At 53.7% G+C, this 27,536-nt stretch overlaps 2 protein-coding genes across 14 annotated transcripts in view; one reads left to right on the forward strand and one right to left on the reverse strand.

Annotated features, from left to right (window-relative positions):
* ZNF687 (zinc finger protein 687) lies at positions 1-9,287 on the forward strand. 4 transcript variants are annotated; one of them, XM_067727744.1, is made up of 9 exons: positions 1-280; positions 3,664-5,783; positions 5,932-6,110; positions 6,529-6,705; positions 6,800-6,962; positions 7,109-7,441; positions 7,566-7,678; positions 7,873-8,014; positions 8,160-9,287. In XM_067727744.1, exons 2-9 carry the CDS (start codon positions 3,681-3,683, stop codon positions 8,655-8,657), a joined length of 3,708 nt encoding a protein of 1,235 aa, XP_067583845.1. In that variant the 5' UTR covers positions 1-280; positions 3,664-3,680; the 3' UTR covers positions 8,658-9,287. The 4 variants fall into 4 exon arrangements, with proteins under 4 accessions (XP_067583845.1, XP_067583842.1, XP_067583844.1 ...); XM_067727741.1 differs by having other exon boundaries at positions 4-265; XM_067727743.1 differs by lacking the exon at positions 1-280 and adding an exon at positions 338-470.
* Positions 9,288-9,520: 233 nt separating this feature from the next.
* The window catches only part of PI4KB (phosphatidylinositol 4-kinase beta), a 29,624-nt gene continuing 11,608 nt past the window's right edge, over positions 9,521-27,536 (reverse strand). For 7 of the 10 annotated variants that reach the window (XM_067727754.1, XM_067727750.1, XM_067727751.1 and 4 more), the window contains 10 exons: positions 25,165-25,209; positions 22,516-22,743; positions 20,928-21,155; positions 19,158-19,267; positions 18,465-18,569; positions 17,928-18,051; positions 16,716-16,981; positions 11,835-11,967; positions 11,470-11,590; positions 9,521-10,414 (listed from right to left, as the gene is read on the reverse strand). In XM_067727754.1, the coding sequence (XP_067583855.1) occupies positions 10,233-10,414; positions 11,470-11,590; positions 11,835-11,967; positions 16,716-16,981; positions 17,928-18,051; positions 18,465-18,569; positions 19,158-19,267; positions 20,928-21,155; positions 22,516-22,743; positions 25,165-25,209 (1,542 nt within the window). In that variant the 3' untranslated portion in view covers positions 9,521-10,232. Of the gene's footprint in view, positions 10,415-11,469; positions 11,610-11,834; positions 11,968-16,715; positions 16,982-17,927; positions 18,052-18,464; positions 18,570-19,157; positions 19,268-20,927; positions 21,156-22,515; positions 22,744-25,164; positions 25,210-27,536 lie in introns of all 10 variants that reach the window. The other 3 variants (XM_067727749.1, XM_067727756.1, XM_067727755.1) reach the window with 2 other exon arrangements.

Consider the following 27,536-nt stretch of genomic DNA (forward strand, 5'->3'; position numbering starts at 1 on the left):
CTGTTTCCGAGCGGCAGTACTTAAGGCCAACCCAGTACGGAGCTGGGCGGGGCGCAGTACTGAACGACGGGGGTATTGGCCAATGGCGAGTGCGAAAGCGGGCAGCCCAGACCTGGAACGCGAAGGGAGCTGAGGGAGGGGGAGGCTGAACGGGAGAGAAGCAGGAAGTAGCGGCGGTCGTGGGGAGGGCGGCGGCGGCGGCGGCGGCAGCGACTGGAGCAGGGAAGAGACCGCCGGGTCTCGGCCCGCACTGGGAGCGGAACAAGTAAGCGTGCCTGGGGTAAATACCCGCCTTTGGCCCCGCCCCCTGGGGGGGCGGGTAAATACCCCCACCCCTCCCCCACTTGGTCAACTACCCCCTCTCCGCGCCGCCCCCCGGGATGGCTTCTACCGGGGCCCCGAAGTCGCCCCCATTCCTTGGGGCACGTGGGCGAAACTCCTAGCCTGTTGAAAGCACAGCCCCTAGCAGGGTAAACGTGGAGGGGCGTCGGGGTCCCCAACTCCTGGCGCCCCCAGCCCGAGAGGCGTCCGAAGCGCGGCCCGGGGACTGGAAGCTGCGGGATGTCGCGACCTAAAATGGTGTCCGTGTCCGGGGGTGGGGGCGGGGGAACTGGGCCAGGCCGGAGCGGAGCCTGCACCCCGACTGGGCACGGGTCAGCGTCCGGGCCCGGACGGGACCCAGGCTCGTGCCCCAGGCCGCGGCGTGCCTTCCGATTCCTCCCCAGTCTCGAGAGAGCCTCGGGAGCCCTCGGGGGGAGGAGGCTGCGCAGGGAGGGAGGGGAGGAGGTCGGAGTTGGGACGGACCCCGGCTGGAGAGCTGCGAGTCTGGCAAAACTGTCCCCTCCCCACTACTCTCTTTCCACACCTTCCCTGCTCCGGTGTAGTCTTGGGCCGGGAGGTGCTGCGCGGCAGCTCCCCGAGGGCCTGGCCTGGCCAAGGCCCGTCCTTCCCTTAGCACGCTGGTGAGAGCTAGAAAAGCGCGGCGCGCCTCAGTTTCCCCTCTGGCTTCTCCCATGTACACCCCGCCCCCTTTCCGCAACCCTGGACATGCTCCCCGCGCCGGTCCTCGGCAGATGGCAGGGGCTTAATTCCGGCCGCTGCCCAGCTTGGCGGCAGCCTAATCGCCCCCGGCCGCCGGCCCCTCGCCCTCCTGTGCGCAGCAGGCCCCGGGCCAGGGAAAGGGACGCGGAGCCCCCACCCGACCCAGGCCAGTTCACCCTCTTCCTGTTCAGCCCCTTCCTTTGGCTTTTGGGGAAGAACAGAGGGAAGGAGGGGGGCTGGAGCCCAAGAGACAGGGCGCAGCAGCCGCAGAAAGGCCTGAGCCGTGGGGCGGAGAAGCCTCTTCGGCCTTGAGCTGCGCTTCTTGATCTACTGTCTGCTCCTGGCTCTCCGATGACCTCTAAGTCACTTGGACGCCAAAGGGGGAGTTGCTTGGGGGAGGCAAGTTTGCAGATGTTTTCTCATAGTCCCCACTGATCTGTGCTCCACCAGCCCACTTTTCTGAGGGCCTGAGCGGAGGGTAGCTCTGGTCTCTCGCGGTCGGGAGGGAGCCGGCCAGGGGAGGGCCCTAGCGATCCAGCTGGGCAGAGGCAAGGGGTGGAGGGCTTTGTTTAAACCCAGATCCTGTAAATTAAGTAGAGGGGGATGAGAGGAGCACTCCCCTTTCGTTCTTCCTCTAGTTGGTACCCACTCCCTCCACCCCCATCTTGGTCCCAGCAATGCCAGCTGCCACCTGCTGGGACTATCTCCAGTTACAGTCTAAAGGCTGGAAAGAGGTGAGAGAATTGGCCCTGGGAAATGGCTTGCCTTGAGGGCAGGGAATGTGGAGGGAAAGAGACTTTTTCAGTTGCTTCTTCCTAGGTATAGAAACACTTGTGGGGAGAAATGGGTAAGGAACACACCTGGGTCCCCCACAAGCTCTAGGCTGGCCTTCTTGTTGGTTTAGTGCCACATAAGTCTTGTGGGACCTTTTTTTTTTTTTTGTACTGGGACAAATGGGGGTTGGGTGAGACTTCCTGGGCCACTGTTGCCAAGGGAAAATGAAAAGGGTGAGGAGTGTGAGTTGGGGATAAACTGGGGTGAGGAGCTCAGAGCAGAAATGACAGGGGTGAGGGGCCTGGCTTTTCCCGGTTGAGGCAGCTGTGCTGGATAAGCTCATGCCCTGGAGTTTCAGCCCTGAGAGAGCAAGATGGGGAAGGAGGGAGGGAGGGAAGGAGGAGGGGTTGGCTAGGAGAGGGCCAGGCACTCTTGGGAAGGTAGGTGAGCGAGCAGCAGGTGTTTGTGACAGGAGAGGCCTCGGCTGGGGCCCTTGTGACCAGACTGCTGTTATGGTTTTCCCGTTTCTTCTCTTTGTCTCTTTCTGTTCCTGTGTCTTATTCTTTCCATCTTGGTCTCTTGGGTAACTTCCCTGAGCCCACTTCGCCCTGTTAACCAAGCTAGATCTCCAGGTGCTAGTAATGACCCCAAGTGGCCCAGACTTGAGCTTACATGACCCCTGACTCTTGTCTCTGACCCCAGCCCTAGATTTCCAGTGCTTATTCCCTCCCAGCTTCTCTTCGGCCTGGCATATCCTTGTTGTCCTAGCTGTAATAATAAATCGTACTCTGGGTTCTGGCTCTCATGTTTGTGATTCATGTCATGCTCAGAACAACCCTATGATATATAGATTACTTGTCCGCTCTTTCAGACAGCAAAAGTAAGGCGGTAGAGTAACTTGCTTGTACAGCAGGCCATTGATAAGGCTGGAACTAGAATCAGTTCTTACATCTTGTCTTAAGTCACATGCCCCTTTGTACACATGGCCTTTCAGATCTCTGTGGACCCCCAGAAGATCCATGAAGAATATGAATGGATCCCATGCTGCCATGAATGAGCCCTTAAACTTAGAGCATCACGTACATCCTCCTCCTTAATAGTAGTATTGACTAATTGATCCTGTGCTGGGCACAGGAGGGGTTGAAGTGGTTTCAACTAAGATGCTCACTGAACTCCCTCAGTCTCTACTCCCTTGTCTCTTATCTGTATTTTTTTTTTAAGATTTATTTATTTTATTTATTTTTGGCTGCGTCAGGTCTTAGTTGCGGCATGTGGGATCTTCGTTGAGGCATGTATCTTTTGTTGCAGTGTGTGGGCTTCTCTCTAGTTGTGGCACGCAGGCTCCAGGGTGCGTGGGCTCTGTAGTTGTGGTGCGCGGGTTCCAGAAAACGTGGGCTCTGCAGTTTGCGGCCTGCAGGCTCTCTAGTTGAGGCGTACAAGCTCAGTATTTGTGGCGTGCGGGCTTAGTTGCCCCCACGGCATGTGGGATCTTAGTTCCCTGACCAGGGATCAAACCCGCGTCCCCTGCGTTGGAAGGTGGATTCTTTACCACTGGACCACCAGGGAAGTCCCTTTTGTCTGTATTTCTGAGAAGTCTCTTTTCCTTTGCTTTCTCTGGATTTTGGTGTCCTCCCTGGAAAGTGCATACTACATTCCTTTCAATTTTAGGGTTTGGTAAAACAGGTGCCTCCACCAGCTCTCTAGGATTTGCACTATGGTGGAGGTGTACCCAAGTCAGAGTGTGTGTGAGTTCTGAGAGCGGATGAATTTGGAGGTCTTGAGGGAGGAGGTCCAGCGTTCCTGCTTCCAGAGGTCTCAGTTTGTCTCTCTTTTTCCTGTTTTCCTCAGGTCTGGGACCTGTTGCCATGGGGGACATGAAGACCCCTGATTTTGATGACCTCCTTGCTGCCTTTGACATCCCCGACATTGATGCAAATGAAGCCATACACTCTGGGCCAGAAGAAAATGAGGGGCCAGGAGGCCCAGGGAAGCCAGAACCCATTATAGGAGGTGAATCTGGAGAAGCAACAGCAGCAGCTGCCGGGGATGGCCCTGGCTTGCCCGCCCAGGCCTCTGACCATGGCATGCCACCGCCAGACGTCTCAGCAGTCAGCGTCATTGTCAAGAACACTGTGTGTCCTGAGCAGTCGGAGTCCCTGGCTGGGAGTTCAGGAGGGGAAGGGGCCCGGGCTGGGGGAGTGACTAAGGAGGGGTCTGTGGGACCTCGTCTGATGCAAAATGGTTTTGGGGGCCCTGAGCCATCCCTTCCAGGAACCCCACACTCTCCAGCTCCTCCCAGTGGGGGTACCTGGAAAGAAAAATCCATGGAAGGCAAAGCTCCCCTGGACCTCTTTGCTCATTTTGGGCCTGAGCCAGGGGAGCACCCTGATCCCCTTCCTCCCTCTGCACCCTCCCCACCTCGGGAAGGGGCCATGACCCCACCTCCTTTCTCCTCTCCCTTTGAGCTGGCCCGGGAGAATGGCCCAGCCCTGCTGCCCCCTGGTTCTCCCCCACTGCTGGGGGCCTTGAAGCAGGAAAGCTGCAGCCCTCTTCATCCCCAGAGCCTCCCAGGCTCAGGCTCTAGCCCTGAGGCCACAGTCGTCCCTGCCAGTGTCTCCCCTTCCCGGGTTGCAGGGGTGTCCTTCTTCAAGAAGTCTCCAGGGCACCAGAGCCCTCTTGCCTCCCCTAAAGTGCCCAGCTCTCAGCCCCTAAAGGAAGAAGAGGATGAGGGACCAGTGGACAAGTCTCCCCCGGGAAGTCCCCAGAGTCCCTCTAGTGGAGCCGAGGCTGCAGATGAGGACAGCAATGACTCCCCTGCCTCCTCCAGCTCCTCTAGGCCCCTCAAGGTACGGATTAAGACCATTAAAACATCCTGCGGGAATATCACAAGGACTGTAACCCGGGTCCCCTCAGACCCTGATCCCCCTGCCCCCTTGCCTGAAGGGGGCTTCCTGGCAGAGGCTAGCCTCCTCAAGCTGTCCCCCGCAGCCCCAACCCCTGAGGGTCCAAAGGTGGTGAGTGTCCAGCTGGGTGATGGCACAAGGCTAAAGGGCACCGTGCTGCCCGTGGCCACCATCCAGAACGCAAGCACTGCCATGCTGATGGCAGCCAGTGTGGCCCGCAAAGCCGTGGTTCTGCCTGGAGGCACTGCCCCCAGCCCTAAGACGATGGCTAAGAATGTGCTGGGTCTGGTGCCCCAAGCGTTGCCCAAGGCTGAGGGGAGGGCAGGGCTGGGGGCCGGGGGGCAGAAGGTGAACGGTGCCTCGGTGGTGATGGTGCAGCCCTCTAAGCCGGCCACCGGGCCGGGGGCAGGGGGTGGCACGGTGATCTCACGGACCCAGTCCAGCCTGGTGGAGGCCTTCAACAAGATCCTCAACAGCAAGAACCTGCTGCCTGCCTACCGGCCAAACCTGAGTCCACCGGCTGAGGCCGGGCTGGCCCTGCCGCCCACGGGCTACCGCTGCCTCGAGTGTGGGGACGCCTTCTCGTTGGAGAAGAGCCTGGCGCGACACTATGACCGCCGGAGCATGCGCATCGAGGTCACCTGCAACCACTGTGCCCGCCGCCTAGTCTTCTTCAACAAGTGCAGCCTGCTGCTGCATGCCCGTGAGCACAAGGACAAGGGGCTCGTCATGCAGTGCTCACACCTGGTCATGAGGCCGGTGGCCCTGGACCAGATGGTGGGGCAGCCGGACATCACGCCCCTGCTGGCTGTCCCACCTGCCCTCGGACCTCCAGCCTTGCCTGCCTTGGGCAAGGGTGACGGGGCCGTCACCTCCTCCGCCGTAACTGCAGTTGCCGCTGAGGCCCCTGTGCTGCCACTCTCAGCCGAGCCACCTGCCGCCCCTGCCACCTCTGCTTACACCTGCTTCCGCTGCCTGGAGTGCAAGGAGCAGTGCCGGGACAAGGCCGGCATGGCTGCCCACTTCCAGCAGCTCGGGCCACCCGCCCCTGGCGCCACCAGCAACGTGAGTTACTTTTCCCAGCCCCTCCCTGGGACGGGGACAGCCAGATGCCATGGGGACAGGATCTAGGAAGGTGTGGGGGCTTGGTTAGCAGAAGGAATGGGGGACAGGCCACTCCTCACAGACTCACCTGGTTTCAACTCCTCGACAGGTGTGCCCAACTTGCCCCATGATGCTCCCCAATCGCTGCAGCTTCAGCGCCCACCAGCGCATGCATAAGAACCGACCTCCCCACGTCTGCCCTGAGTGTGGAGGCAACTTTCTCCAAGCCAATTTTCAGACCCACCTCCGGGAGGCCTGTCTGCATTTCTCTCGCCGCGTAGGATACAGGTGCCTCCCATCTCTCCTCCCCATAGTCCCTCAACACTTTTCCTCCTGTACTTGGTGGTCTCGTGGCTCCTGGGACCAGCCTTTCAGATGGCCTCACAGAGGTGAGCCCCATCTCTCCTGTTGAATCACTCAGCCCCAGTGTGTTAGCAAACGCAGCCAGGGCGCTCTCTGCCTTCCCTTCGTTCCCCACGGAGAGGGAGCAGGCGGGGCCCCCTCCAGAGCATCAGCTCTGCCTCTCTGCCCCGCAGGCCTCCCTTGGGGAACTGGGTGCTGCAGCTCCCTCTGTCCTCCAGTTGCCTGGGTTCCACCGCTGATTAACTCCTTAGAGTCCACCCAGCCCCTGTGAATGAGTGTGGGGTTGGAGGTGGCCGTGGAGATGCCCGCAGCTCACCACGGTGCCTCCTACTTACTCCCCAAGGTGCCCCAGCTGTGCAGTGGTGTTTGGGGGTGTGAACTCCATCAAGTCCCACATCCAGACGTCACACTGCGAGGTTTTCCACAAGTGCCCCATCTGCCCCATGGCCTTCAAGTCTGCACCCAGCGCCCACGCCCACCTCTACACCCAGCATCCTAGCTTCCACACGCAGCAGGCCAAGTGAGACCTGGGGAGGGAGCGTGAGGAGGGGCGGGTGGAGGGGGTTGGGCCTCGATGGGGCAGGACGTCTGCACTGTCTTCTCCACCCGCCCAGGATGATCTACAAGTGCGCCATGTGTGACACAGTCTTCACTCACAAACCCCTCCTCTCCTCGCACTTCGACCAGCACTTGCTGCCCCAGCGTGTCAGCGTCTTTAAGTGCCCATCTTGTCCTCTGCTTTTTGCCCAAAAAAGGACCATGCTGGAACATCTCAAGGTACAGGGGTCGAGGGATGGAGGCGGGGTTGCCCAGCTGTGTTGACCGGGGACCCCTCCGGAAGTGGGAGCAGGGGAGGAGCCAGGACTCTGGCAAAGCCAGGTCCTCCCCCACACCAGCCATCCCCCCTTGTCTCCTTCTCACAGAACACACATCAGTCTGGGCGCTCGGGGGAGGAGACTCCTGGGAAAGGGGCCGGGGGTGCCCTTCTGACCCCCAAGACTGAGCCTGAGGAGCTGGCTGTGTCTCGGGGAGGAGCAGCTGCCCCTACTGAGGAGTCTTCTTCATCCTCAGAAGAGGAAGAACTGCCCAGCTCCCCTGAGCCTCCTCGCCCAACCAAACGGCCCCGGCGAGAACTGGGGAGCAAAGGCGTCAAGGGCGGGGGTGGGGGCCCTGGAGGCTGGACCTGTGGCCTTTGTCACTCCTGGTTCCCTGAGCGTGACGAGTATGTGGGTCACATGAAGAAGGAGCATGGCAAGGTGAGTGGGGTGCCCCTGGGGAGCAAGATGGGCTGGAGGGGCAGCATTGGGATTGACCTGTGTGGCAGTGGAGATCGGGTGCTGCATGGAGCCTGGCTGAGACCCCCAACCCCTGCTCTCCTAGTCAGTGAAGAAGTTTCCCTGCCGCCTGTGTGAGCGCTCCTTCTGCTCCGCCCCCAGCCTGAGGCGCCACGTCAGGGTCAATCACGAGGGTATCAAGCGAGTTTACCCATGCAGGTAACCCTTACCCCCTGGCCCCCTTCCTCTTTTCTGTCCGGCAGGGTGCCCCCAACCCTGGTTCCCCAAAGTACCTTCCCACCTGCCTCTTAGGTCTGAGTGGACTGACGGTTGAGGCCTCCCTCTGCTCAAGCCACGAGCCTTGGTCTTTGGGCTGTGGCGCTGGAGCCCACCCCGCCCGCTCTCCCCTTTAGGTATTGCACAGAGGGAAAACGCACCTTCAGCAGCCGCCTGATCCTGGAGAAACACGTCCAGGTCCGGCATGGCTTGCCGCTCGGGGCCCAGTCCCCTGGCCGGGGGAACGCCCTGGCTCGGGGCCCTGGTGCCAGAGCCCAGGTAGGCAGAGGCCCACCCTGCTGCATGAGGGCTGTGGGAGCAGGAGCCTGCGCGGTTATAGCCGAGGCCTCAGGAAGCTGGGCAGGGGTGCCAGGGACGGGGGGGGGGGTGACGGGAGGCCCGGTTTCTTCACTCTCTTCTCCAGGGGCCGGGACGGAAACGCCGCCAGTCCTCTGACTCTTGCAGTGAGGAGCCTGACAGCACGACACCTCCAGCCAAGTCCCCCAGGGGCGGCCCCGGGGCGGGAGGCCACGGCCCCCTGCGCTACCGGAGCAGCAGCTCAGCGGAGCAGAGCCTCATGGCGGGGTTGAGGGTGGATGGCGGTGCCCAGCAGTGCCTCGACTGCGGCTTGTGTTTCGCCTCCCCTGGCTCCCTGAGCCGGCACCGTTTCATCAGCCACAAGAAGAAACGGGGTGTGGGGAGTGCCAGTGCCCTGGGCCTGGGGGATGGGGAGGAAGAAACTGCCCCTCCTTCCAGGTCTGACCCAGAGGGGGGAGATTCACCCTTGCCAGCTTCTGGAGGCCCACTGACATGTAAGGTCTGTGGCAAGAGCTGCGACAGCCCTCTCAACCTCAAGACCCATTTCCGCACACACGGCATGGCGTTCATCAGGGCTCGGCAAGGGGGCAGTGGGGACAACTAGGGCCCAGGCCTGGACTCACTAGCCCCTCCCTCTTCCTTGGGAGCCTGGGTCACTGCTGCTGCCTGGTCCCTGGGCTGGGGAGTTCCATTAGAATTCATGTTTTGTTCAACTCCTGTCCCGCTAACCCCCAAGGACAAGCTTTTGAGAATGGTAGTTGAGGTTCCTGCCTTGGGTTTGGCCCTTGGGTCCTAGTAGAGTGGGTCCTCCATTCCTTCTTTCTGAGCCCAACACTAATTATTTTCTTGCTGCAGCCCCCCCCGCCATGTGGGACGGCGGGGGGTGGGAGGACGGGAAGGCCCAATGCTGGGGTGGTCAGGGGCACTCTCCTCAACCCCTGTGGGCACAGATGGCAGCCCTGGCCTTGCCCTAGTGCCCCCCCTGAGACTCCCTGGCACTCAAGCCCTCCACCCCTGCAGTGCCTTTCACTTATCTTTTTTTTTTCCCCAGAAATCCGGGGCGGGGTGGGGGGAGGTTGGTGGAGACGAGTCCTGTCTGGGGGGGGGGGTCCCAGGGAGAGGAGGGGACAGGCTCTCAGGAATCCTTTATTCTTGTAGTAATAATAATACTAACAGTGGGGGAAAGGGGAAGGAGAAAACCAGACCATTAAAACTGCTCGTGGTTTAATCCCCATTCAAGCTCCTCTTTTTATGTGACTTACTTAGACAATGTGGACGTGTCTGGGAGGGGGTGAGTGACAAAGCTGGGAAGGCCCTTCTTCAGGGAAGTGGTGGTATTGACTGAGACAGGCAGGGAAAAAGCAATCTTCCTCCACTTCGTTCTGTGTGGTGCCTTTTGTATCCTGGACAGAGGCATCTGTTCACTCCCTACCCCTGAAAAAAAATACAACTCAGAAATGACACAGATGGCTAACTAAGGACTTTATTTCAAACAAAAATTAAAAATAAAAAATTGAGAGCTATTTCCCTGGGTGTGGGGAAAGGATAAGGGCAAGGAATTCCCCACAGCTAGGCCAATACCCTCAGACTGGAGGGGCTGTGATTCTTCCCTTCCTCACTCCTGGGATGGGGAACCTCAGCAAGTGCAGGACCCTATGCCAAAGCCCACCTACCAAGGGGAACTCGGGCTAGGGGTCAGTCCCTGGGAGGTGACAGAGTTGGGCAGCAGCATGGCCAAAGGCCAACCACAGGATCAAGTCCTTAGTACCAAGAACCTACTCTTTTCTCCTTCCTGGGACCCAGGACACATTAAGAGGACGGCCTGCGGAAAGAACCTCTCGAACCCTAGTGAGGAGAAGAAAGGCCCCAGTGTCCCTCACATTTATCACTTCTGTTCTCTGGAGAGCAGTGAGCCCTGGAGTCTGTCAGGTGGTAATACTGACACAGCTGGTGGGGGGTGGCAGGGAAGCCCCAGCAAGTCTGGACCCCACGGCTGGTTCTCCCAACCCCCCGGCAAGCTCTACAGTTACCACATGATCCTCTGTATTTCTTGCCTTCCATTTCCCTTGGTGGATGGCTGGGTGGGTGGGGCTTCCTGGTTTAGGGTTTCTCTGACAAGGGCCTTCCCAGGGAGGGTCCCCTGAATCCCCCACTGCTCCGGGGCCTGAGAAGGAGGATGTCACATGATGCCGTTGGTGAGGTACTGGAAGCCATCGTAGAGTTTGGTGGTGATAGACCGCATGCTGCCGTCCACCATCTGCTCCACCAGCAGCTGGAGCTGCTCCTCAGTCATGCTCATGTGGAACCTCTCCTTGAGGTTGCGGATGGTACTGGAGCCATGGAAGCAAGGAAGCTGAGAACCTGGGGGCAGCAGCAAGGGAAGAGGGTCACGGATGGAAACGAGGGAGCGGCAGTGCTAACAGCCACCACAGCCAGTGCAGAGCCGGGCTATCTAAGGTGCCCCTTCCCTCCCACCTCAGAGAGATCCCTGACAGTGTGGATGCAGTTCTGCTTGGGCAGAGAAGGGAGAATTGGCAGGAGGCCCTTCTTTATCCCACAATCCTAAGCCCCTCTAGGTGAGGGCACGAGGGTAGAGGGTCAACACATCTCCCCCAGTAAGGGTGGAGGGAGCAGACTTAGGACCCAGAGGGCAGGCTGGGAAGCGTCTAGGGAATGGGCCCTGAACTGGGCACTTATCTGCTTGCAGGCCTCTGCCTATGCTACGTCTGACACTCACAGATGACCTGGGCCACCGTCATCACGGGGCCAGACGGGGATGCTCCTGAGCAACAGCGACAGCCTGTGGGGTGGGGGCAGGGATGGGGAGGAGGATACTGGCAGCTCAGACCGGGTGGACACCACAGCCTTGAGGGAATGGGGACGAGGGCCCAGGGATCCTGGACAAAAGACTAGATGGCAAGGCCGTGAGGAAACAGCAGTGAAAGTAGATAAAGATGAGAGAGGAACCCGTCTCGGCTCAGAGCAGAAGGGCTGAGTGTCGGGACAGGGAAGAGGTCTGAGGAGAGGGCAATCAGAGGTCAAAGGCCAATGACTGCAAACACCTGAGTTGGTGAAGAGCCGAGTGATGAAAGTTAAGCAAGGGGTGGGGAGATGAGAAGGGACCAGGAGGCTGGAGATGGGACTGTTCTTTCCCTGAATGCACCTAGGAGGTAGTTTCTGCTGCCTCGCCCTCCCACCCCCAGGACTAGGTCTGTCAGGAATCAGGAGGAATGTGCCGAAGGTGAAACAGGGCACCGGATCAGAGCCGGAAACGCTCTGGGAGGCCCCGCCCCCAGTCTTGAGGTGTAATCAACTTTCTGGAGGTTCCATGCCCCAGGGCCCCAACGTAAGTGGGACTCGCAGGGCACTATGGGTACCGCCCTATCGCCAAACGCCTGGCTTCTCCCTAGCCCCACCTTGCTGCATGATCTCCACGATCTGCACCACCTTATCCATGTGTTTCCGAGCAGCAATCAGCCCCTGCAGCATCAGCATCTTGTAGTAGTTGAACATGTCGCCATCCAGGCCGCCCATCACCTGGGAGGAGAGGAGAGAGCTGTGTGCGCAAAGGGGCTCAGTGTCAGAACTTCCTCCCTTGGGCAAACGTGCCAAACTCCGTTACTTCCCCAACTATTATCAAGCAGGAAGCCTCCCAGGACATCCAACCTCACCCTGACTTATTGCCATTTCTGTTCTGTTTGTCCCCATTTGTGGGGAGCCCATCAGCTCCCCATCCCACGACAGAAAGAACACAGTGAGACACCTCTCCTTCCTGACTCACGTCTACAAACTCTGTGGTCAGCTTAAAGGCTGATGTCTCAAAGCCCAGGTTTCGGGGTGAGCTGGACAGGATGAAGCCAAAGTCGATGTGGATGATGTGGCCTTCTGCGTCCAACAGGATATTCCCATTGTGTCTGAGGAGGGGGCAGAGGAGAGGAAGAGGCAGTAGTAAGTCCCACTGAGGTGGGAGCTTCAAGCTGCAACACACTGGCCACATGACACCAGGCAAGGGCCCTGCCATGTTTCCTGCTGCCTATAACTCTGGGTCCAACCCTCTAGAAGCCAAAGCTAGCAGTGAGAAGAAAGGAAATCAGAAAAGTAAACTGCTAACAAAGGCTGTGGGGTCTCATTCGCTATCATTAACAGCTTAATCAAATAGGTTAAGATTATCCAAATTTCCCAGTAATTGTGATTCTAAGCACCCAAGCCAATCCCAATCTAGCAGAGAACTGGGAAGCTAGGAAAGAAGGCCTGTGCCCTCCAACCAGCCTTTACAGAGGCCAAGCACTTGGCTTAGGGGGAGGCCTCCAGTCACAACCTAGTTACCTGTGTTCTGTTTGTAATTCCTATCGGCCCATTGCAGATCAGAAGCCCCACCCCACCGGAAGGGAGCAGAGATCCCAGGCTGAGTGAAGTTTAAATGTGAAATAGTCTGGGGCTTCAGTTTTAACTATCTGGTAAAACCACTTAGGTAAAAAAATTCTCAGGAGGCAATTCCTACAGGCTAGCTGCTGTAAGAACAGTTAAAGGCAGATAAATCCTAGGTCTCTGTGATTCCCACATGAATGGCCAGTCGAAAGAGGAACAATTAACATGCAAAGCATGTGAGGCCTGGCCCATAACGGACCTCCTCAGTGTCAACAGAGGCTTTGTTAGGCTAAGAGCTCACGGTCTGAAGCCACCTTCTCTGGGGTTGGTCTGACTGGCCAAAAGACCGGACAGAGGGAGAACCCAGTCCCACCTGAGTCCTTCCCCCTCTGGGAAAGCATGACAAATTTAGCAACACACACAATCTTGAAAGCCAGAAAGTTCTAGATGTCCTAGTCCAGATTCTTATTTTACAGGTGAGAGGTGAGAAAACAGAGGCCCTGAGAGGAAAACTGACTGACTTGTCCAAGGTCCCAGGCCAGTGAGAGGCAGTTTCTCTCTCTCCTTAAGTGGAGTTAGCTCCAGCCGCAAAGCTACGGGGGACTCATTCTGAAGCAGTTAAGGAGAACTGCAACTGCTTCCAGCTTGGGGCCCCCTTCACTGCTGCCACTTCTCTCCAGTGGATGAGTCCATTCATTACTTGACTACATCTACTCTTTTTTGAGTTATGAAAGGTTTACCAGCTGCCTGTCCCCCTCTCCCCCTTTTAAAGGGGACTCCCATCTTCCAAATATATTAGTCTCCTAAGGAAAAGCCCAGAGGCCTGACTAGCACCTGCTTCTCTGCCTCCACTTACTCAACCCAAGGGTTCAGGCTCCAGGCTTTCTGGGCCCTGGGTTCCAAATGCTGACTCTTTAGGGACAGTCTAAAGCTTGCAACCAGATTCCTTATAAATAATGACGTTTCCCTCAGTCCTCAAATGCAAAGCCTCTGCTGGCTTTATCTGTAAGGCTGGCAGGGTGGAAGGAGCACAGGTTCTGAAAGTTCCCTGACCCTTATTTCCCCCCTGAGGAAACACCTGTCTGACAGCATTTTCATCTGGTTTCAACATAAGAATGTCAGGCCAAACAGGCCTGTGAAAAGATGCTCAACACTGCTAATTATTAGAGAAATGCAAATCAAAACCAAAATGAGGTAACACCTCATACCAGTCAGAATGGCCATCATCAAAAAGTCTACAAATAATAAATGCTGGAGAGGGTGTGGAGAAAAGGGAATGTAAACTGGTGGAGCCACTATGGAAAACAGTATGGAGGCTCCTTAAAAAACTAAAATTAGGACTTCCCTGGTGGCACAGTGGTTAAGAATCTGCCTGCCAAAGCAGGGGACACGGGTTCAATCCCTGGTCCAGGAAGATCCCACAGGCCGCAGAGCAACTAAGCCTGTGCACCACAACTACTGACCCTGCACGCCACAACTACTGAGCCTGTGTGCCACAACTACTGAAGTCCGCACACCCTAGAGGCCGTGTTCCACAACAAAGAGAAGCCACCACAATGAGAAGCACGTGCACCGCAGCGAAGAGCAGCCCCCACTCACCACAACTAGAGAAAGCCCGTGTGCAGCAAAGAAGACCCAACACAGCCAAAAATAAGTAAATAATAAAATAAAATAAAACTATAAAAAAAAAACCCTAAAATTAGAGTTATCATATGATCCAGCAATCCCCCTCCTGGGCTGTATCTGGAAAAGACAAAAACTCTAATTAGAAAAGATACATGCACTGGACTTCCCTGGTTGTGCAGTGGTTAAGAATCTGGCTGCCAATGCACGGGACACGGGTTCAAGCCCTAGTCCGGGAAGATCCCACATGCCGCGGAGCAACTAAGCCCGTGCGCCACAACTACTGAGCCTGAGCTCTAGAGGTGGTGAGCCACAACTACTTAAACTCACATGCCTAGACCCCATGCTCCACAACAAGAGAAGCCACCGCAGTGAGAAGCCCATGCACCGCAACAAAGAGTAGCCCTCGCTTGCAGCAACTAGAGAAAGCCCATGCTCAGCAACGAAGGCCCAACGCAGCCAAAAATAAATAAATAAATAAATAAATAAATAAAAAGATACATGCACCTCAATGTTCACTGCAGCATTATTTACGATGTGGTGTGTATGTGTACACACACACACACACACACACACACACACACACACACACACTGGAATATTACTCAGCCACAAAAAAGAATGAAATAATGCCATCTGCCGCAACAGGGATGGACCTAGAGATCATCATACTAAATGAAGTCAGTCAGAAAGACAAATATTATGTGGTATCACTTCTATGTGGAATCTAAAAAACTAATACAAATGAACTTATTCACAAAACAGAAACAGACTCACAGACACAGAAAACAAATTTATGATTACCAAAGGGGAAGGGGGCAATAAATTAGGAGTATGGGATTAACAGATACACACTACTATACATAAAACAAACAGGGGCTTCCCTGGTGGTGCAGTGGTTAAGAATCCGCCTGCCGGGCTTCCTGGTGGTGCAGTGGTTGAGAGTCCGCCTGCAGATGCAGGGGACACAGGTTCGTGCCGTGGTCCGGGAAGATCCCACATGCCGTGGAGCGGCTGGGCCCGTGAGCCATGGCCACTGAGCCTGCGCGTCCGGAGCCTGTGCTCCGCAACGGGAGAGGCCACAACAGTGAGAGGCCCGCGTACCGCAAAAAAAAAAAAAAAAAAAAATCCACCTGCCAATGCAGGGGATACGTGTTCGAGCCCTGGTCCGGGAAGATCCCACATGCCGCGGAAGCAACTAAGCCCGTGCGCCACAACTACTGAGCCTGTGCTCTAGAGCCTGCCTGCCACAACTACTGAGCCCCCGTGCCACAACTACTGAAGCCCACGCACCTAGAGCCCATGCTCTGCAACAAGAGAAGCCACTGCATTGAGAAGCCCACGCACTGCAGTGAAGAGTAGCCCCTGCTCGCTGCAACTAAAAGAAAGCCCACACGCAGCAATGAGGATCAGATGCAGCTAAATAATAAAATAAATTAATTAAAAAATAATAATAATAAAATAAACAACAAGGATTTACTGTATAGCACAGGGAAGTGTAGTCAATATCTTGTATAAACCTATAATGGAAAAGAATCTGAAAAAGAATATGTGTGTGTGTGTGTGTGTGTGTGTGTGTGTGTGTGTGTGTATACCTGAATCACTTTGCTATACACCTGAAACTAACATAATATTGCAAATCAACTATACTTCAATTAAAAAAAAAAAAGAATGTTAGGCCATCACAGGCACTTAATAGATGCTAGATTTCTGATAAGCGTTTCTGTTTAGCTGATCTTAAGGTGCTGCCGTGTCACTGGAAGCACAGGCCACTGAATTAGTGCTTTCCCAGGACAGCTGCCCTATGCCCTCGGAGAGGCACAACTCACAGGAGCATTCTAGGTATTGACCCTGAGTCACTGTCTGGAGACTGTCTTAAAAGGCAGAGCCTCAAGGGTGTAATTATCTTTATACGGTATGTTGTTCATCTACATGCGAAGCTGAGCTTCATAAAGGTCACATGATATCGAGAAAAACGACAGCTCTGGGCAAAACAACAGATATGTAAGAGTTTTGGAAATCATATGTTGGAACAAGGAGGAGCATTTAGGGCTGGGAGTTTCAATTCTGTGTCCACCATGTGTCTCACATCCATCTGCTCCTTTCTGCCATCAGTCACCACCACTGCCCTCAGGCCAGGTCTCACTACCTCTAGCTTCACTGCAAAGGCCCACTTACATCCAACCTCATCCACAGTGCCAAAGGGCACATTCACTCAACACAGACTGGATCATGGCATTCCCTCTGCCTGCAGAATAAAACTCCTCAGCCTCATAATGAAGGCCCCACTAATCTGGCCTCAACTTATCTGACGTCACTGCTACTACTGTGCCATGCAGTGTGGCCCAAGCTTTAATCACCTCGAGCGGTCTCCTCTGCCTGGGACATCCTTCCCCCACAGCTTTCTCTGTCCTCATTCTCATTCGTCCTTCAAAACCCTGCTTGCTCAAACCCTTGCTCCTCCCATAAATCCTTCACTTCTTTGGCCCTTACCCTGGTACTTGTCAGTCTGCCTCCTAGCCTTAATGGCACATGAACGTGTCTGTCTCTGCTTAAAATATGTTGTTTGTTTCATCTTTACATTTTGGCAATGGAAGGTCATGACGAATAAATGAAGGGACAGAGGGAACCCTGAAGAAAAGGTTAGGACAAGGGACAGGAATTCACCTACCTGTCCTTGACTTGCAGCAGGTAGCAGACCAAGCAGTAGCCAGCACAACTCTGCACAAAATTGCGCTGGGCACTGAGGAATGCCTCAGTAGTGTAACTGCCATGCTCCTGCAGGAAGTAATCGAGCAAGGAGAGCTGTGACTGTTTCTTCACCTGGTGGATAGACACAGCATTGACCACTGGTTCAATCATGCCACTGTCGGCCGAAATCACAAGAATCTTGTATGGCTTGATCCACAGGGGGACTCGCTCCTGTTCCCAAATGGACTGTGAGGAAACACAGAGGCATTGTGACTCTCTCTAAATGGGGGTAGGAGGCTAAAATCCCCTCTGTCCCCAACCTTGGACAGTTCCCATCTTTAGTGGCCTTGAATTCTAGGCCACCAAGTGAGTAAAACCCCCTGATCCCACTGAGAACCAGGAAGTTTTTTTGTGTGTGTGTGTGTGTTACGCGGGCCTCTCACTGTTGTGGCCTCTCCCGTTGTGGAGCACAGGCTCCGGACGCGCAGGCTCAGCGGCCATGGCTCATGGGCCCAGCCGCTCCGCGGCATGTGGGATTTTCTCAGACCGGGGCACGAACCCGTGTCCCCTGCATCGGCAGGCGGACTCTCAACCACTGCGCCACCAGGGAAGCCCAGAACCAGGAAGTTTTGAAAGGAAGTCCAGGGTGTGACAAGACACAGGGTGGCATGTAGGAAAAGGTATCTCACAGAGAGATATCCAAAAAAGGGAGGGAGAATAGGAAACCTCGCTGTCACCTCCCAAGCTGGGTCAGTGGGATCTATTAACCCAAGTTGAAAGAACAGGGATAAAGACCAAAAAGGATTTAGGGTCAGAGAAAGTTTCTCCAGAAAATGAAAATATTTATATAAAGAACTGATCAAACAGGTGAAGTTGCTTGTAGGCAACTAACCTGGGGGTCAGGGATTGACATCTCAGCCCACTGCAACCCACTTGCTGCAAATCAGTTGGGAGTTCCCATCAGTGATTAGAACAGGTGCCAGTCACAAAAGGGCCACAAGAGGTCGCTGTGGAGCTGCTCCCGGGGCTGTACTTCCTGGTAGGAGCACCAGCTTAGTTTAACGTAAATCTAACTCAGACCTGGGCAGGAAGATGGTCTCCAGTGGAGCTCCCTGCAGAAGGACCTGCGTGATCACCTCAGGTGGGCTGCACGTGGGCTGAGTTTCCCTTCTTTCTCCCTCCCTTCTCTTACCTGCAGTTGCTTCAACACCTGGAAGGCCAGCAGCTCCTGCCGAAGGTCATCCCCACACTTGACAATGACTGACAGGAGCCGCCAATTGGGGAGATGGCCATAGGGGGAGCCCTCTCTAATGCGCCTGTGAAGAAAAGCAAAAAGGTGTCAAAGGGTGATGCCAGGTTGAGGACAGAGACACGGCTTCTATCAAAAATCCAAATCAGGGCTTCCCTGGTGGCGCAGTGGTTGAGAGTCCGCCTGCCGATGCAGGGCACATGGGTTCGTGCCCCGGCCTGGGAAGATCCCACATGCCGCGGAGCGGCTGGCTCCGTGAGCCATGGCCGCTGGGCCTGCACGTCCGGAGCCTGTGCTCCGCAACGGAAGAGGCCACAGCAGTGAGAGGCCTGCATATCGCAAAAAAAAAAAAAAAAAAAAAAATCCAAATCAAACTCCTCACAAGGTAAGGACTCAGACTGCCGCCTGGGGGCCTGATGGATTTTGCCAGCGGGTGTTGGGCTGAGAGACAGTATGGATGGTGGACCCCACCCAACTCACCGCACTTTCTCCTGCCAGGGCTCTTTGAGAGCAACTGCAGAAGGGTCTTCTGGGTCTCGTTTGAAGGCTGTGGGGGTGTGAGCCAGCTGCTCCGAAAGGCGCCGTCTAGCAGGAAGAAACTATATCATTTGCTTGGAGGAGATACCCCAGATCCTCATGTCCCTGTCTATGCCAGCATTTCCTGCACTGTTTCCTTGATTCTGGGCACACAGAGATAGAAACCTGGGCTGAGAGAGACTCATGGAAGGAAACACACCACTGATATCTTTTTGCTAACCTGGTGGTTTGTAATCATGTTCAATGCAGATTACCAGGCCCTGCCCATTCTCCTACCAACATTCTGCATTCAGAACAGGTGTGGCTCCCGCATCTGCATTTCCAACAAGATCTCCTCCCTCTCCCTGGATTCTGACACGTGTGTCCTCAGACCCACTCTGGGAAACGCTGTTGTAATTCCTTCCTCTGGTGCTTTCATTCCTTTGGAGTCCTTTTAAAATGTAACTTCTTTCTGTAGTAGCTCAGTAATTTCTCAACCCACACCTTCAATGCCTCAAGTTTGGTGGTCTCAGGACATGGACAGAGTAAGGAGAGAGAAGAGGGAAAGATACAGGCTGACAGAGAGGAAGGGGACAAAGAGGAAGGCAGTGCCTAAGAGAGGGATGAAAAATGACGGGCAACATGGTCTGGCCATACCGGATGTCGCCTGCTGCAATGAACACAGGCTCCTTGCTCTCCTGGCTGGTGATGCTGTCCACGGAGAACTGGGAGATGTTGTCACAGCTGTTGGTGTGCACTTCAGGGAGCTGGGGAGAGCAGGGGACTGCAGGTCAGAAGCGCTGAGCACAGGGGTTGCCTCTTTCACCTCCTCCTCAGATCACCCTGCGTGCTGCCATCTCCAAGACACGATCAGCCCTCCCTTCCAAACCCTGCTCCAAAAAGCCTCCCCTGGTTATGCACCATCCTGACCACTTGGACCCCAAACTGCCTAGGCCCCCCCCCCACACACAGATCCTCTAGCAGTGTTTTTCAATGTGTCAACTACCTCCATCAGAATTACCTGGAATGCTGCTAAAACGTAGATTCCCAAATCCCACCATCAATCTGAATTAGAATTACTGGGAATGGGATCTGGAAGTCTGAATTTCTAACAAGTTCTCCGGAAGACTTCTAACGCACTCAAGTTTGCAAACCACTGCCATGACCATCACAGAAAGCTGAACTTTCAGCCTTATATTGAGAGCTCCCCAAGGCCAGGGATGCATTCTCCCTTAGGGTCCAGAAAAGACCCTCTCCACGCTAGGTTCCTTTGAGCAATTTCTTCAACCTAAGTCATTCAGTCTTATCTCCCCATCTCTCTCTAACTATAAAATATTCTACCAGACCCCAAGGTCCATATCAAGTCCCTTCTTTACTCTTTCCTTTGTACAAGTGCATTTCTCCTTAACCCCATTGATCACTTACTGCACACTGCCTTGTTGTGTATCTTATACATAGATTTTTTTCTTAAATGTCTGCATCCAGTCTCCCCATTTGGACTGTAAGCTCAAGTGGAGAGTCTGCCTTTCCACAAAGTGAAATCCGGCTGTGCTACAGCTCTAATAAAATCCTGCTCTGGATCCCTACAACCCCAGAACGAAATCCAAGTTTCTTTCCACAGCTTACAGGATCCTTCTTACAATCTGGCCCATGACGGCCTCTCCAGTCTCATTCTTCACCACCTCCTCATCTCATGACCACACATCACAGCCACACAAAATTTCTTTCTATTCTTAAAATGGGCCAAGCTCTCTCATGTCTTCCAGTCTTTGCACTTGCTGTCTCCTCTGCCTGGAATACTCGGTACAACTAATTCCTACCTACCTTCAGGCCTCAGCTGAGATATTATTTCCTCCAAGAAATCTTTCGGGGCGTGTCCAATCCCAAGTCTGAAATAAGTGCTACCTCCACTCTCAGGTGCTCCCATGATACCCCATCCTCTCCAGCACAACCTGGATCACACCACACTACATCTACCTGCTGACTGGCCTTGTTCTCTCTCCTGTTAGGTCATAAGCCCCTTGCAGGCAGGGGCCAAGCCTTGTTTACTAGCACACAGCACTCAGGGCTGGCACAAAGGCCCTCCATAAACATTTCTTGAATGAATGAATGTATGAATGATTCTTCTCTGCGTTCCTAAGACAACTTTATATCGCAGGTGTTCAATGTATATTTTGATTAAAATTTTCACACTCCCCTGGGCTTAGAAGTTCCTTCTTACAGTAAGCCTAAATTCTTCTTGCAGGAAAATGAGCTCCACCTGAATCTGTTCCAGACCAGAGCTGTTCAGAGCTGTCCCCTCTCACACCTGTCACTACCTATGGCACTCATTTGGGTACTTGCTTCAGCCTGCCTCAGGGTGTGTTGTGTTGTCTCAAATACATTGAAAGTTCCAGAATAGGTGCTGTGCCCTTGGAGCTCCCTCACCTCCACCTGCAGCTCGCCTATGTCATCCACCGACCAGGCCTCATCATCGTTGTCATAGTTGGGCACAGTGCTGAAGCTGCCTGCCCGCTGCTCGTGGGTGATGCCGCATTCGGGCAGGTTCTCTACAGACCGGGTGCTACGAATTCGGTTCTCCGGGATCCGGGCGGGGACGTTGGTGGTGTCGAAGTTTTCACATTCGAGGACTTCCACATAGATCAGGTAGGGAGCCTGCGGGTAAGTGAGAACAGTATTTGCAGCTTACCTCCACCACTATTCCCCCCAAACCTCAACTCTGCTAACACGGTTCTTCCTGCTGCCCACTACTGCTCCAACCTGAGTCCATCAGTCCCCTGACACCAGGAATGCCATATTTAGGGCAGGAACTTATCCTATGGGTGCTGCTACTTTGTGAGCTCCAATTCTTAGCGTCTTTCAGTTCTCTCCTTAATTAAAAACATACCTGAGGTGTTTCCCTCTTCAGCCATGGCTGAACTACTGTAAAATACTAGTTTTTTCCCCTGAAATGTTGGTTTGCATGAGAACCACCTGGGGTGCATGTTGAAAACTGACTTACTTGGGGCCCAACCCAAATCTAGTAACTCAGTCTGGGGCTGGAGCCCAGGAATCTGCATTTTTAAAAAGGCATCCACCTTCCCCAGGTGGTTCTACTACAAGAGGTGTCCTCCAAACTGATCAGGACACAGTCTCATAAAGCAGTGGTCCACACACTATTCTGCTTATGTACTTCCTAAAAGTATTTTGAAAAATCATGTATCCCCTCAGTTTTAAGTTGACAGCTAAAGTTTTTCATGGGAAGTTAGTTGCCAAAGTATATACTTTCTAGTGTCATGCAAATATTGATACTTTAAAATAAAACTGTTAACATCACTGTCTTAAAAAAAAAAAGAATTTGGCTGAGAGAGTACACAGGTCTTTAAAATGTTTCAGCTGAGCCTCAAAATGTATAGCTGAAGCACCCTGGCAAAACCATTCCAAACCATCAATTACCACCCATTCAGAGAGGCCTGAATGCCTCTGTGGGCTTGTCCTAAAAACAGACAAAAAGACTGGGAAAAAGTTGGGCACCATTCCAAGCAGGATTCTAATCTTCAATACGTCTTCTGGGAAAAAAATCTGAACCATTAGTGCTCATTTCAACCAGCAGACTAATTTAGCTAATTCTCTCCTTCTCCCTGCCCACTGTGATCAGAAAAGGTCTTAGAAACAAAGATTTCTCTACTCTCATTGTTGCTGTACCTGGAAAGCCTAAGAGTTATAGAAGGGCTGGAGAAAAGCTACCAAAAGGACTGTGAGGAGGGGAGGAGAGCAGCTCTCTCCTGAGACATGGCAAGAGGCAAGCTGAAAAGATCAGGCCTCTTTGATCCAGAAAAACAAAGCCCAAGAAGGGGGACAGGAGGGCCCTCGGAATCACAACAGTACTCAGGTGAAGTCAAGGCTGACACGTGCACGTGGGCTACGGAGGGAGTCTAGGATGCTGGTGGGGCACCCCTGGGCACATACACACACCCTGGACAACGACAGGAGTAGAGTCAGATGAGGGGTATGGTTTGGGCCAGAGCCCACCTACCTTGTCCTTAGAGTTGAGGACAACAGCCTGGGTGTGGGGCACGCGGACCACGTGGTGGTCAAAGGCAGCAGTGGGCAGCCAGACTCGGGCAGGGAGCTTATGGTTCAGCAGGGAGAGCTCTGAGATCAGCCGCTGTGTTTTCTGTTCCTTGGTGGGGAGCGTGGCCAGCCGCTTGCCAATCGCCATCAGGGACTTGATGAATTCTCGCTCGGGAGCCAGTCTGACGGGCTACAGGGGGTTGGGGTGAAGTAAAAGATGGTGAAGAAACCATAGGAAAAAGTGGCCCAGTCACTCCTGGCCATGCAGGGCAGGAGTCTCAGTGTCTCTAGAACTCCAGGGAAGGAGCTACCGTTAGGCCCTTGTAGGAGATCCCACCCACCCCTGTCAACTTGAATTGGGAACAGGTGGAAAAGCCAGCACAGTCCTTCTCCACAGGCTAGTTCTTGAGGGTAAGGGGGTGATGTGTGAATCCAGGTCACCAGGTGCACCCCTCTTCTCTTGGACTTGAGTTTCTGAGCAACTGTCCCAAGGCTTCAAGATGGGTGGGGGGATGACATCCAGAGAGGTTAGCCAGGGACCCAGAGAGAAATGCTGCTTACACCTGAAGTGCTTCACCCATCTCAAGAATGAGGCTGTCCCTCTCCCCACCTGGATGCTTGGGCTGGGTCTCCGCCAGGGCCCACAAGGCTAAGGAGGGGAACAGCGAGTCAGTATTTCCCCTTTCAAAGGAGGACTCAATCCATAAGTGACTTTTGATACTTTCAACGGCATCCCCCTGTCCACCCCACAATCTCTCACAAAGGGTCAATGCACATGCAGGGGATGAGGGAAGGATAAGCTGACTTTGCACTAATGAGGGAATGATCAATGGGGAAAGGAAAAGCAGATGGAGGGAGGTACGGGTGGGCAGGTGGGTGGAGAAAACAATAGCTCCTTTCAGCCCCTGATGATGGCCCTGAAGACCTGTCTTTCAGTGAATCCTCCTTGGATCCTCTTCCCCTACCGCTCAGGGACTAGGCTCCCCATATTAGCTCCCTCCTGTGAAACTGGCTGCTCACGTTGGACACTTCATTCTCAGAAAGGGCAAAGTCAGTCTGGGGAGTAAGGTGGGGATGGGGAAAAAGATGGACTCAGCTAGACAGGAAGAAGGGCTCTTTTCCCACCCTAAGTCCTTCTACCGTAAGGGGCATTTTATCAGGATAGCCACCCCGTTCCATCTCTCCTCACCTAGATAAGAACGGTTATCTCATCCACTTATAGAAACAGTAGTATTTCACTCACCAGGCTTCTCTCCCTCTCTGTGTGTCTTGCTTAGTTTCCTGAGTGAGAATTTCTACCCTCACTCCCTCACACTGCAAAAAAGGACTTCTTTTGAAAGCTGGGCAGTACCATGCCCACCTCTGCATGTGCACAGAGCCAGGGTTCAAAGGGACAGCTCATCTCTCAGCCTCTACCCCACAGGGGGCTGGCTCAGGTCCCCATACAATAATGAAAAACAGGGTGTCTGAATCAGTCAGGAATGCTTTGGGAGGCAGGGTTGAACAGAGATAAAGACAGGAAGACAATAGAACTAGACCTCTGTGGTCCCTGGAAATATCCCAGGGGCTTAATAGAGAAAGAGAAAGAAAGGAAAAGGAAATTTGGAGACTCACTCCTTCGTTCATCCTTATCTCCTAATCCATCCACTCAGGTGGCAAATGGTCATGGTCCCAAGGACCCTCCACCCCAAACAATTCATAGTTATCTCAGATTAGAAACAACAGAATTCCTTCCCATCCTCAATTCAGCATTTGGGTCAGGGGCCCCTAAGTCACATCAGCATGTTGGAAATATGACCCCAGGCCTTGAGAGAGAGGCACTGCCACAATCATGACTGAAAGGGGATCAGCACAGAACAAACTGATTGGGTAGACAAATCAAAAATAAAGTGTAAAAAAATCATCCAAACTCCCAGAGGGTCCAGCATTTCCTCTCACGTCTCTGCCCAGCAACAAGGTCCGAGACCCTGTGGGACCAGAGGGTCAGGGGTTAGTTCAGAGGGAACAAGAAAGGAGAATGAGGATTAAGGAACATCGTGGGCAGTGAGCTGGGAAAGGGAAGAACTCAGACCTGGAAGAAATGTGGTTGAAGTTGAAAAGAAAACTGGCTGTGGGGAGGCAAAACTTTCCTTCAGGCCAAATCCTGTTTGCTTTTCGGGTCAGCTCACCCAGCACAGGGCCTAGCATTTGGAAGACACTGAATAAGTATTTGATGGTCTGATGGCACAAGCCATGGGGAAAGGGTTCTGGGTGGGAGAAACAGGATCCTCAGGGTTTCCTGCCAAGCAGTTTTTGGCTCCAATCCAGGGATAAATTCTACCTCTCTCCCAGCTGTTTGCTCTAGAGACCCAGGAGCTGGGGGCTGAGTTGCACTGCATCCCAGCTGTCTCTGGGAGAAGGATCAGCTGAGCCCCACTCAGCCTGGGCTCAGAGCACTGGCAATAAACAGCAGGGGGCTCCTCCAGGTCTGGGAGGGAGGAGCTGATGTCCCAGGAAGAAAAGGCACCTTTTAACTCCAGCCTTGGCCTGGGGACTCAGAAGACCTGGGGACGGAGAGGAAATGCGGCCATGGGGGGAGCCTGCCACCCAGTCCCAGCCTGGCCCCACTTACGGAACTGAATGAAATATCAATACTCTCGGTGCTGGAGGAGAGCTCCTGGGAAAGGGCCGGAGGGCAAGGGGAGAAGGAGGGGGCGGGGAGGGAAGGGAGAGAGACAAAGGCAAAGAATTTAGCTCCAACTTGGATCATAACTGCTTCTCTTGTGTAGCTCTCTACCTTTCCGCTTTAATGAAAGAAAGTCAACCCACAAATGCCACTTGCCCAGAATCTTGACACTTGTGGAAGATGCTGGAAAGCTAGTGCAAACCTTGAGGTCAGGAGGGGTGAAGAGACACTGTCCTCTGCTTTTCACTTTCTTCCCTTCTATTCTTGCCTGCACAAGTCTTCCTTCTGGGACAAATCCTAAAGCTGGATCCCTCAGGGAGGTAACCGCGCTGCCAAGCTTCCCTGCTTTCTCTTCATCCACTCACATGCTCTCAACCAACCCCTTCTCCATGGAGACCACCATCGAGAGACTGAATTTAACAAGCTTCATGGCCCCCACGCTGGAAATCCCATGTTCCTCCAGCTTCTTGGAAACGTCAAGGAGGAAGCAGAAGAGCTAAACTTTCAGTGCCAGGTACATCTCCTCTCTAATCAGCCTCATCATCACCCTGGGAAACCTAATCCCAACCTTCAATCATGTGACAAGGGATACCATGGACCCATGAGCATGAAACTTCTGGGCTAGATGCTGCTGGGAGTTAAGGATGAATAACTTTCTTACCTACCAAACTTCTGTAGGCTTCCTATCAGGGTATTTCACATGATACTCAATAAATTACAATTTTTTTGACATAAGTTGGGGAGCCAGGTACCAGCTGAATCCATCTGAGAAAGCTGAGTAGCTGAGCAGCAGCAGCTGTCCTAGTCCCAGCCCAGGGGATTTAGCTAAAACCTCACCCCATTCCTATGTCTTACTGGTGTCTGTAAGCAAAACAGGGGAAAGGGCTGGTACTGAAGCTCATTCAGCGGCTCTGCTGCAGCTCGTGCACAGGCCCATCCTGCGTTGTCCACGAAGGTCTCCCAGAGCAGGAAGAAGGGGCAATACGTGTACACAGATGTGCAGCAAGGGGCAATACATGTACACAAATGTGCAGCCTGGACTTGAGAAACGAAGTCCAAGGAACTCCCAGGGCAGGAGGGCAGTGGTCACTGAGCTACTCTGCAATCCGCGTTTCAAGCAACTACTTAATTCAATTCCACGGTTTAAGTTCTATTCTAGCTGGAGGTCCTCTAGTCAGGTCTTTCTTTGAAGAACCTAGGGAGAGGGGCACTTTGAGGCAGAAGCCAAGCTGAACACTCTCCCAAGGCAACAACTGCTTTGGGCAGGGGTGGGAGGGAGAATTGAGGCGAGGATGCTAGAGGCTATGGTGACTTACTGGTTCAACTTTTACTCATGAGCTGGGTGGGGAAGGAACAGCAGGCAGGATATTGGTTCCATGAGCCACGCTCCAGCTGACTCTCCTACAGACAGGACGGTCCTGACTCATTAACAGCCTTGGGGGAAGGGAGTTATATCATGACCTGCTCCTCTCTCCTACTCTGTAGGCTTGAGTCACTCAAACTGAGTCAGCTCTAAGGAGAAAAGCTTGAGGCCAAGAAGCTGACATCATACTCTATTAGGCTGAAAGGCCTGCTGGGGCTTACAGTGTGATACGCAGCATATTTCTCTGTACAAAGGTTACAGCCCTGAGAAGACAAAGCTGATCTACAAGTGTCATTATGTGGGGTGCGGGGCTAGCAGCTAAATTACTGCCCCCTGCACCCCCAACCCTATGCCAGAATATTTACCATTTGGTTACAACTGCAAAACTGCCTGAACAGAGTTCCCTGACTAGGCTGATAGAAACTGCTTTGAAGGAGTGGGCTTGGAAGGGTGGAGAATGGTGGGGGATGGAAGGAATCAGTGCTAGAGCCCTCTGAATGCAGGGGAGAGTGTAAAGGATTCCTCATTAAAAGAAAACAACCTTCTGTGAGATCTGGGCAGAGAAGAACTCTGTAGGGATACCCCAGGCAGGAAGAGACTTGTATGAGCACCTGGGCCTTTTCTTTGAGGCCTCTCTTCACCCTCCTGAGCTTCCCTACGGGTGGCAGGAGAGTAGGATTAAACTCCGAACCCACAGGAAAGCAAGAGATGGGGAGCGGTGTGTCTCTCCTTCTGGAGTCTCTGCTCAGACCTGAGATAATTATGTTTTGTTTTAGGAAGCTGTATACTTCCTCCTCATATGCAGGAATCAACATTTCAAGAGAGTCACAAGCTCCACCAAGAAACTGTTAGAACTAATAAATTCAGTGAAGTTTCAGGATACAAAATCAAGAGCCACAAAGTAAACAATTTCCTAGTTAATGCGATCTCCATACTCCCTTGTAAGTTCCTGGAG

Source organism: Pseudorca crassidens, chromosome 2 (assembly GCF_039906515.1).
Source record: "Pseudorca crassidens isolate mPseCra1 chromosome 2, mPseCra1.hap1, whole genome shotgun sequence".
In the NCBI taxonomy this organism is placed as follows: Eukaryota; Metazoa; Chordata; class Mammalia; order Artiodactyla; family Delphinidae; genus Pseudorca; species Pseudorca crassidens.

Bases quoted from the DNA above. Each gene is read 5' to 3' on its own strand.
- ZNF687 (XM_067727744.1), top strand. From the start codon at position 3,681: ATGGGGGACATGAAGACCCCTGATTTTGATGACCTCCTTGCTGCCTTT. The intron at 6,963-7,108 runs GTACAGGGGTCG...TCCTTCTCACAG, and splicing joins CCATGCTGGAACATCTCAAG to AACACACATCAGTCTGGGCG. The intron at 7,442-7,565 runs GTGAGTGGGGTG...CTGCTCTCCTAG, and splicing joins TGAAGAAGGAGCATGGCAAG to TCAGTGAAGAAGTTTCCCTG.